We start from the raw sequence: 11,136 nt of genomic DNA, 5'->3' as shown, positions 1-11,136 counted from the left end.
TATTCTTATTATATTGCCCTTTTTAAATTTAGAAATACATTGCGGTAGAATCTTAATTTGACACATGGCCACATAAAAAAGCTATTAATAAACACAAAGCACGCACAAAACATAGATATTAACAGGTCATATCATTAGAATGTAGAATAATACATACATCTAAATAGTAAACAATCATACCTTAAAATGCAAATAATGAAAAATATAATGAAATAGTGAAAAAAAAAATCTAATTCTAAAGTTTACTAAAACAAGTCTGCTAATATCACTCCCTTAAATTGTTACAGAACAGTGTAACATTCCTCATCATACACACTGAAACATACAGTATTGTTTGCTGTAGCAATTACTTCTAGCACATAACTGTAAATAATACTATATTTTGCATATATGGTTAGAAGCTCACTGCATTTCATCTCATAATCTCATATAATCTTACCTCACCTTATTGCCTGCATAAGGTATATATATATATAGAGTGTGTGAGACAATGCGAGAGAAAGATGTGTAGCATGCTGGAAAAGCCTCAACACACCAATGATAAAAAACTTTGTGTCTTTATGGGCGGCACGGTGGCGCAGCCACACAGCTCCAGGGACCTGGAGGTTGTGGGTTCGATTCCTGCTCCAGGTGACTGTCTGTGAGGAGTTGGTGTGTTCTCCCTGTGTCTGCGTGGGTTTCCTCAGGGTACTCCGGTTTCCTCCCACAGTCCAAAAACACACGTTGGTAGGTGGATTGGCAACTCAAAAGTGTCTGTAGGTGTGAGTGTGTGAGTGAATGTGTGTGTGTCTGTGTTGCCCTGTGAAGGACTGGCGCCCCCTCCAGGATTTATTCCTGCCTTGTGCCCAATGATTCCAGGTAGGCTCTGGACCCACCGTGACCCTGAACTGGATAAGCGGTTGCAGATAATGAATGAATGAATGTGTCTTTATTACAGTAACCATGCTTGTTTTTCTCAGTCTGACATGTCCTCTTTATTCCGACCCCCTTATCCTCTGTTCTGCAACAGTTTTTCTCTGGTCAGTGAGTGATCAAGGCATGTTTGTGTCAAGACATGGACTGATGCATTCTTATATTTTATGAATTGCTGGCATTTTCATCCTCAGTTATGTCACTTTGGCAGCGGTATCTGCAGTAGATATGACCCAGCCTTAAACTCTCTCTACAAAGCAGAATTTGTAATGCCTATAAAAGAAACCAGTGTCTTCTTTATTCACATGATATTTAACAGACATCTTCAAATTTTTCTAAAACTAGTATGTGGTCATTTATCCGCACTCTGTTGTCAGTCTGCAACGATATCAGAGCTTCTGAATTTTAATTTAGATAAATTTAGGCCGCCATCATGCTGTCAAAAGCATTCCACAATCTGTTTCTAGTGAGACTCAATTCTCAATTTTAAGGGGTATATTACTCTCCCCTCAAACTTAACCCTCAATACCAACAAGAACAAGTATATCATCAAATGGCTTTTGAGGCAATTGGTACCTAAACACCAAGCTGCATATTTTACTTTGTTAATCATATATTCTTCATATAAATTCTCCATTTATTCAAATTCCAGTTCTGAATTTCTGTTTTATTTATTACATATACTTTTTAATCTATCACACTTGATCATTTACTCAATCATTATTCACATGTATTTGATGTAGGTGTAACTGTTGTTCACAAGAGCCTCCTCAGATTTTAGAACTTAGGGTGTGTAAGCTCAGCCTAGAATCTTTAGTTTGATCACAAGTGGATTGTTGTAAAGTGGTGAATTTTATAATTATCTTACACTTTTATAATTATTCTGTCGTACATTGCCTAAAGTCCTTCTGAACCTGTGAGACACAGAGCTGTGTCTCTCTTCTTTGTGTTTATCACTGGTTTATAACGCTGAGGATATGGGAGAAGTAGGTTTTGGAATAATTGAGGGTGATAACTCTATGATCTGTGTAAGCTCCCACTCAGAGGGAGAGTGAATGAAATGATGCCCTGGTAACATCTCTGTAAGACTTTAACATCCTAGTCTTTCAATAAAACTAAATCTCTCCTCGCACACAACTGTGTCCAGTTTATTCTTTCTAGTTTATTTTAACTTCTCCAAGGGCTTCACAAGTCAACAGATTGAATGGAACAGGCCCCAGGACTGAGCCTTTTAGGACTTTTTTGCCGTGGATCAGACACCCCTCAGTGTCACTGCTGGACTGAGAATAGTCCACCAACCAAAAACATCCAGAAAAGAGTGGCCAAACTGTGCATAAAGTATGCAGAGCAACAGATGGGCTATAGTCTGTAATTGTAGAACTACAAAGTATACTATGTATTGTACCTTTTGTATTGTCTCTGTCCTTGGATGTTTTTTTGTTGTGACCTAATATCATCAGCAGTTTGAGTTCTTGAAATGTGTTTTATAAATAAACTATATTTCATAATGATATACAGGTTGTCTCAGAGCTAAACACATATGCAATAAGACTCTGAAAAATCTTACTGCAGGGAAACTGCTGATCTCCTCCTGTCTGATTTGTGCTGATCTAAAACACACTGTTATAAGTCCAGCTCATACTGTCATTTTTTATCTAATCTGCTACTAAAGTTAGTGTTATTATGCTCTCTGATCACTTTTGCCTCTGTGAACTTTTGTCCTATTATTAGTATTTATTTTGTTTTACTAACTCCAGCAGTGTAATGATTACTGATACTGCTCTTATTTGTCATGTGCATAGCCAATTATTTTAGGGCTGCTCTTGCATGTCATGTACATGATACATAGATGTGTAGAGCCTTCTAACTCTTATATTAAGGATTAAAGTACTTCTGCAACACCCACGTCTGCACTTGTGTAACCCTGCCCTGTTAATTCTGACTAATGTTTGTCTTCTCTTGTGCACTATGTATGAATATCATCATGAGTTGATAATTAGCCAAACTTTTGACCAGTAAAATGCTAATCAGTATAAAGGCAATTCTTGCATTAAGCCCTAAGGTCGTCTTTGAAGTTTACTTTTAAACTTATTATCATTTATTAAAATGTATACTTAAGTGAAAATGAACACACTATTTCACACATATGTACCATAGACAACAATGCTACAAAACAAAAGCTGTACAGAATATCAGACCCATTCAGGCCACTAGGTGTCAGTATAATGAATGTTTCATCACATGCAGTTGAATTAGTATTGAAGTTTATTGGATTTTTAGTGTTTTTTTTTGCCTTTGGCAGTACTATGTTGCAGTTCACACTAAGAAAACCTACTGCTTTAACATTGTGCTCTGCCCCACTTTGCCTCATTTATTACCCTCTGACAAAAAAAAAAAAAAAATAATAATAATAATCACGTTTTGTGGTTTGGAAAACCACAGTTGTATCTGAGAAAACACACTGCAGATAGAGGGGTTCGACTACATTTATTTTTTGAATTCTTTAATGCATGAATTATGACAACATTAATCAGGATTTTTCCCCAAATATCATTTAGTTATCCATTCATTCTGATAAAAAGTATTGATATTTAATTAAGAGATCTTCATGTGTTCACTCAAATGGACAGCATATGTTTGGCTGTTCAGCTACAAATGATTGCATTAAAAGCCGAATAAATGGAACAACTAATTTATTAAAAAATAAATGAAGTAAAATAACAAAACGTTCTGTATATGTGCCAGGCATCCATGACAACCACATTCAAAATCAATGAAAGAACACTTGGATCACAGCTTGTTTTTGTGTCTATGGGAATATACTGAGATGCATTTATCCATGAGGTCATCTCCTCCCAAGTCTTACAGACATACTGAAAATGGCCTTGGGATGCTGATACTGTTTTTGTCCTTCTTGCTCCATCTCTGGCCCACATCCTGTGTGGACAGACCAGAGCTAGAGGAAGCAATGTGGATCACTGAGCTGATGTTTCCAGCATTGCTGACCACAGAGCAAGCACCTTTACTTTCTTCTTTGAGCTGCTTTTCACTGTTACGTTTCAGCCATGGTCCCATGAGCCTGTTATTGCTACATGTGCCAGTACCACAGATGCCATCCTATCACAGACTGCCTTTGAGTTCTAGAAATAGGGATGACAGAGATACTAACACCACTAATGCAAACAATAAAATTATCAGCACAAAACAGTGTTTTGCAGTGCAAGTATTTCGGAAATGCATATAGAATGTTATGTAGTTGCATGTTATAGCAACTATAAATAGCATGGTTCACTAAAAAGGTGTATTTTCATCAAAACATGGAGTTAGACTAAAACACATTTGGAAGTTGAATTATCCCTACAACGCATGATGTCCACTTTAGTTAACATGTAGTTAAATGTAATTTAACAACACAACAATAATACTGCTCCTTAGATGTTATTTTTTTATACAAAATTTGAATTACTTGCAAGCATGCTTTTTTGTAGAAGGATTTAACAGAAATCCCAGAGTCACTTGGAGGTTCTAACCTTCCATCAGCCATTTTGTATAAACATGTGGTTTGTTTAAATTGCAATTATTGGCTACTAGATGGCACGATAGTGTTGCTTAGTAACATTCCCTTAAAAGGCTGTTATGCATCAATAAAGCAAAACCTACACATATAGAAAATAATGACTTTAAACAGTTGTCCATTCTAGTGACCACCATGCATGAAAGGTTGCATAATGCAGGTTTACTTACATTATAATTTCCCGCTAATTTATAAAACTGACACCTAATGGCAGGATGTATCAGAGATTCTGTACTAAACCCATTTTTAAAAGCTGCCTTTTTTGGCGCAACTGAAAAATATTAAATCAAACCCCAAACTGTGTTAACAAATCAAGGTCTATCTATATATACATTTAATATATATATTTAGTATATATAATATAAAAAATAATATATATAAAATATTTAATATTTTTCAGTTGAGCTAAAGATTCACTTATGTAATTAATAATAAAAAATAAAATCTTCACTGAGTTTCTGCAGATATTTCTTGGTAAACCTTGAGTGAAGTCAACGTGTTTCCAAACTTTTGACATAGTAGTTAATTTGCTAGTGTTGCAAAGCATCTACATTTCCTTTGTGAAATGTAAAAGAGAAACTGTGGTTAGGCTCTTTCTCAGTTGCATGCTGGGAGTTGTGTGAGAGAAGTGCGGGGGGAAACTGCTGGTGAGAGGTCTAGTTTTTGCGACTACGTCAGATTGTGTTCGGAGCGTCTGTGGCTGAGACTAGGACAGAGCTAGTTTGTTTCACTTTTTCTACTTTTCTGCATGTCTTTGGTGAGTAGTTGGTGGTGCATTTCTGACCTGTTAAATATGTTGGGAGTGGAGAGATGTGTATGCCATGGCTTTAGATGTGTACCTGAGGATAATGTTATGGTGGAGAATGTGCTCCTTGCTGGTGTCATGACAGTATTCGGTCTGCTCATTAACTAAAGGCTTCGTGATTTTCATCAAGTGAAGAACATCTGGTTAGTCAGGTGACTGGATGTAGTCTTGTTGGTAACTTGTTTGTGCAAGTTTCACCGCTGTTTGGCCCAGCAGCAATCTGGCAGCACTTGTCACCAGGCTGAGTGTTTTATTTCAGCTGCTAAATGTGTGGTTCTTATCCCTGGCGGAAGTTATTTTCTTTCCAGCTGTTTATCTTTGGCCCATAAGATGTTTTTGTATTGCTTAGTTAGCTAGTTGTAAGTCTAGGAAGAATCAAATGTTGGGCCGAGGTGCAGTGGAATTGAGGGCGGTGTTTGAGGGTGTGGTGGCTGCACGTCTGAGACTACAGTCTGTTATAAACTGATTGGGAACTGGACAGAGTTTGAAACCATTTGGGGAATCAGTCATTTTCTGGGCACAGTTGAGGAAGATGATCATTTGTTGCTGATTTTCTAAACCTCCCCCTTTCATTTTCTTTTTAAAGTGTACATGAGTTATACACTGTTTTGCAATGTTTTCTTTTTGTTTATCTGGTAATAATAAAGGTATTTTCTAATCATACTCTCACTTTCACTATCTTTCTCTGGGTTTCTGATGTGCTTGCGGTTGTGTGTTCTGCTAGTTGGGTTTATACCTATTTCCTGTTTATGCATTTCATGTTATACATATAACACATCTCTTTTCAGCTTCTGTAAATGTGGTTAAATCATTAAAGAGCCAGTGAAATTAAATACCCGGTTGTGTGACTTTGTAAAAGAACTGGACAGGTTCTGATTGGAGACAGAGTGTGATGAGGTTCCTTAAAAAAGGTTTCTGAAAAATCATGTAGAAATGTTAGGGTTGGTTTTAAAAAGTAACATTTCATTCTCCACACGAGCTACAGGGTGATACTGCAGGTGGTGCCTTATGAACAAAATAACTAAATAATAAAATCAAATTGATCAATTGTGGGATAATCTGTGGTAAAAGTATAACTCCATTTATAGACGACATAATCCGTCAAATGCCTCACAATATGTGAGCAACAAATATATTTAGAACATCAAAAACAAAAAAAGTGCGAAGTGAATTCACCAAAATAAAGTGTTTATTTTCCACACAGAACACTTTTTTACTTGAATCTGTCTGAAAGTTTTATGAAAGATTCAGTTTTACTTGTAATTTACTCGCAGTTTCAGGTGAGGCCCATTGATTCTGGGTAATGTTTCACAACAGTAAACAAACACTGAGGAAGAAACAGGATTAAGGGAGAAAGCAATGTAAACACAAACTCCAGAACAAAACCAGATGGAGCCAGTTTTCTCTGGTTTGTTCCAGATGACAGTCTGTACTAGTTAACTTCAGTGCTGCCTGCTTTGAAATTAAGCTTGGAGCGAGACTAATAGCAGGAGACACAGAAAAAAATATTTATTGTAAATTGCTACATCTCAATTTAGACATGCCCAGAAATTTACATTGTAATTGAGTTTCAAAAACAGTATTATACAAGTATTCCCAAAAAATAAAAAAACTCAAAATTTAAGGCAAATTTTCCTTATTTCCTATTTGATTAAACTTTTTTTACTTAAACGAGCAATCTGTAATATATCTACTCTACTAAATAATAAAATGACCAGGGTGTTTAATCAGAGATTAATAAAACTTCAGGGTTGTGGTGGGTCCAGAGCCTACATGGTAACATGTGTTTTTTGAAGCCCACACGGACACGGGGAGAACACACTCCTCACAGACACCAAGGGCTCAAACCCACAACCCCAGGATCCTGGAGCTGTGTGACAGACACTACCTGCTGTGCCACCGCGCTGTCCGATTACAATACAGTGCTGTAAAAATTAAGTACATGAGTTGGAGCCCCCAGGAGCAGAAAAGAAGATCTTACCTTTTGTTTCAGAATGTTTAAAAACATGGAAGGGAGAATGGAAAACACATTCATGACTGGCTGGTGTAGAGTAATGAGTATATAACCAGAGTAAATATGCTGAAGACAAAGTTTTACTTAATGACTCTTATTGGTGTAGTGTAGTGTATAACACCACATAAGACTAGGGTTCAATTCCCTGCTCGGGCAGAAACACCAATACAGCACTGATAAAGACATGATTAATACTGTGAGTCGCTCTGTAGAAGAGTCACTTTTATAAATGTAGATATTTTGGAAATGCCTTGCTATGTAGAAATCTAATTAAGGTCTATTTTAACATTTATTTTAATGTCTCACCACAGGCAATGGCAGCTTCAAGGGCGTCAACACCATCTACTGTAGTCGGTCTGTCCCTTATTGGCACCACCGCCGACCAAATATCCGCCTCTATAAAAACAATGCGAAATGTCACCATTCAAATCACCAATTACAGCAAAAAGTACACTTTAGCAAACCCCAGGTAAGTGTGGATTATTTTAATCACCAGTTCATTCCATTCACTCTGTGGTGTCAAGTGTGGGATATTGTTCGGAGACAAGAACAATCACAGCAGAGGCGATTGCTCTAAGACTGCAAGGGAAGCTCATTCATTCATTCATTATCTGTAACCATCCATTATCTGTAACCGCTTATCCAATTCAGGGTCTACCTGGAATCATTGGGCGCAAGGCGGGAATACACCCTGGAGGGGGCGCCAGTCCTTCACAGGGCAACACAGAAACACACACATTCACTCACACACTCGGACACTTTTGAGTCGCCAATCCACCTACCAATGTGTGTTTTTGGACTGTGGGAGGAAACCGGGGGGAACACACCAACTCCTCACAGACAGTTCCCGGAGCAGGAATCGAACCCACAACCTCCAGGCCCCTCCAGGCTACCTGCTGCGCCACCGTGCCGCCCAAGGCAAGCTCAGCTTCCCCTAAAATGTAAAAAAATAAGTGATCAAATATATACTGTTGTGTGTACATGTCATTGAATAAATATGCACTACAACGCGATTAACTTATGTTCGGATTCAGCTTCTTATCACTGGTAAAGACGCGGCTTTCCTCTCAATCATTCCCTTCACGGTGATTTAAACTGTGAGGACGCTGAGCGTCCAGAGTTCAATTGCGAAGCGGCGAAGTGCAGCGAAACGAGACGAGTCATTGGATAAATGCTGGGCTTTGTCCCGCCCATCGGACACTCAGCGTCTCTGGGGGTCTATGGGGCAGTGGGCTGGCCTCGGCTGGCCCGGACGCTCAGCTTCTGCATGATGATTGGATGATCTGTCTGAGGCTGAATCCATTTATGATTTGAATGAATTATATTTTCATTCTGTTCTGAGTTGAACCAGACTTTCTTAAACCTCTTAGCGGCATTTCTTTGTTAAAAACGACTAGCGACAAATCAAGCATTTATTTCTGGTGGGTTTTTTGTAGCTGCTTGTGTTTGGAGACTGACTTCTATCACTCTTTCTGACTTCTATCGCAGTTTCTGTCCAGCGGGTGCTGCTGAGCCCCTCCACCGTCACAAAGCACTCACAGGCGGACACACTTCACATGGGCCAAGGCCGTTTAAGCCTAGCTCTGCTGGACATTGAGAGGACACTAGTCAAGTCCCTGGAAAAGACGCCTTGTTGGTACGGCAGGGTCACAGATCATTTTCTTGAAAAGGAACGGAGGGTAGAATTTATGTATAAATAAACCGACACATTTTATGATGTAGGACGAAATTGAGCTTCCCCTCCTTGAAAGACCAGCATCCGCCACTGAATCACAGTCCTTATGTTACAAAAGAGAAGCCCCTCTATAAACTATCAAGTGCCAGAATTTTAGGTGATTGTTTGAGGAGCACTTTGTAGTTTTATAATTACAGACTATAGTTCATCTGTGACTCTGCATAGATAAAAAAATTTCCCCTGTTCTTCAACACTCAGGACCGCCACAGAGCAGGTGTGATGTGGTGGTGGGTCATTCTCAGCGCTGCAGTGACACTGACGTGAAGGTGGTGGTGTGTTAGTGTGTGTTGTGCTGGTGCGAGTGGATCAGACACAGCAGTGCTGCTGGAGTTTTTAAACCCTGTGTCCACTCTCTGTCCACTCTGTGGGACACTCCTGCCTCATTGGTCCACCTTGTAGATGTAAAATCAGAGACAGTAGCTTATCTGTCCCTGCACAGTGTGTGTCGGTCATCCTCTAGTCCTTCATCAGTGACACAGGACGCTGCTGGCTGGATGTTTTTGGTCGGTGGACTATTCTCAGTCCAGCAGTGACACTGAGGGGTTTAAAAACTACAGCAGCACTATTCTGTTTGATCCACTCATACCAGCACCACACACACTAACACACCACAATCACATCAAAACAAAACTCAACATTCCAATGCCTTTCATGACATTATTTCTGTTTATTAGGACCCACACAACCAGTGGATACTGCTATCACACTCCACAGCCCACCATCCCACCCAATTACCATGAAGTGTGCTCCTTCTCCAAAACTGCTAACGTGGCCCGTGGAGCTGTTGGGGTCCTGACCTACCAGATCCTCACAGAGGAACAGGAGTGTGTTAGGGAACTGGGCATAATGTTCTCCGTACCTTTCAACTACAACCATTACACAAACTGGTTTGCTCTTGGCTTTTTTAAACCCGATGTTCCATGTGATGATGCTCTGTTTAATCAGATGTATTATGAAGGGGGTCTATTCCAGAGGCAGAAAGGAACAGGGTGTTGCTTGTCATACTCTGACAAACAATTTGTTGTGAAGGGGACAATGTCTCCTCAAGGCAAAGCAGTGATGAAGTTGGAATTTAGAAATGTGTAGTCCTCAGTGAAACAGGCTTGTGTCCAACACGTCCTTATACCTTTATTAAAATAAACCTCAGAAATATATTGGGGTAGAAACCTACAGTAAAAATGTATTTAAAATCATCTTCTCATATTTCCAAAACTAGTTTTTGGTAATTTAGTGAAAGCTGTGGGTCAGTAAAGCAATGCAGTGGGAATTTACAGCAGAATGTACAGTATCTGCAGAACATTACATGATCAGTTCAGTGATCAAGTACATCACACCCAGTTACAGAAGAAACAACATGGGGAATGTGTGCTAAAGCAGGTACTGAGAGTTGCTTTTATATTCCAGGCTACGGTGAGGACCTGAAATAGGTCGTTTCCAAATTGCTAAATATTTCACAAGTAGTCCACACTCCCCTTAACCCAGAGTGGATGGTCTGACTGAAGTCCTTGGGGAAATAGGGAAATTAATTTTGGAGTTTATTGAGTTAGGTGCTGTGGGTCTTGTCATCCTGATTCTAGTGATTGTAAAGGTGCAGTTCATCATCAAATTTTGAGGCAATTGGTACCTAAACACCAAGTTGCATATTTACTTCATATAATCATATTTTTCTCATATACATACTCTATTTATTGCAACTGCAGTTTTTCATTTCTGTTTCTTTATTTGTAATCACTCTTGATCAAATTTATCTAACCATATTCACACTGATGTAGTTGTAACTGCTGTTTGCAAGAGCCTCCTCTGTTTTTAGAACTCAGAGTTTTAAGCTCAGCTTAGAAACATTAGTAGTTTTATTATATGTTACTAATCAAATCCTATATGCTCTTGATTATTCTCTTTGTATGATCACAGGAGGATTGTTGAAAAATGTTTTTTTTTTACTTGACAAATTTTGACTAAGGTCACTGAAACATTTCAGAGTTGTTTGTCACTTCTCTGTGTTATAACTGGTCTATAACTTGATGCTTGGGGGCATGGTGGGAGAGACTGAACAAAATGAACCTGGTAACATTTGTGTCAATAAATCCAGCTCTTTA

The 11,136-nt window shown here is 38.8% G+C and overlaps 1 protein-coding gene across 2 annotated transcripts; it reads left to right on the top strand.

Moving 5' to 3' along the window:
• The first annotated feature begins 5,106 nt into the window (after positions 1–5,106).
• LOC136708433 (uncharacterized) lies at positions 5,107–11,136 on the top strand. 2 transcript variants are annotated; one of them, XM_066682991.1, is made up of 3 exons: positions 5,107–5,243; positions 7,617–7,774; positions 9,715–11,136. In XM_066682991.1, exons 1-3 carry the CDS (start codon positions 5,235–5,237, stop codon positions 10,124–10,126), a joined length of 579 nt encoding a protein of 192 aa, XP_066539088.1. In that variant the 5' UTR covers positions 5,107–5,234; the 3' UTR covers positions 10,127–11,136. The 2 variants fall into 2 exon arrangements, with proteins under 2 accessions (XP_066539088.1, XP_066539096.1); XM_066682999.1 differs by having other exon boundaries at positions 5,111–5,133.

Source organism: Hoplias malabaricus, chromosome 1, assembly GCF_029633855.1.
Source record: "Hoplias malabaricus isolate fHopMal1 chromosome 1, fHopMal1.hap1, whole genome shotgun sequence".
Taxonomy (NCBI): Eukaryota; Metazoa; Chordata; class Actinopteri; order Characiformes; family Erythrinidae; genus Hoplias; species Hoplias malabaricus.
This window is presented reverse-complemented; position numbering and strand designations above follow the sequence as displayed.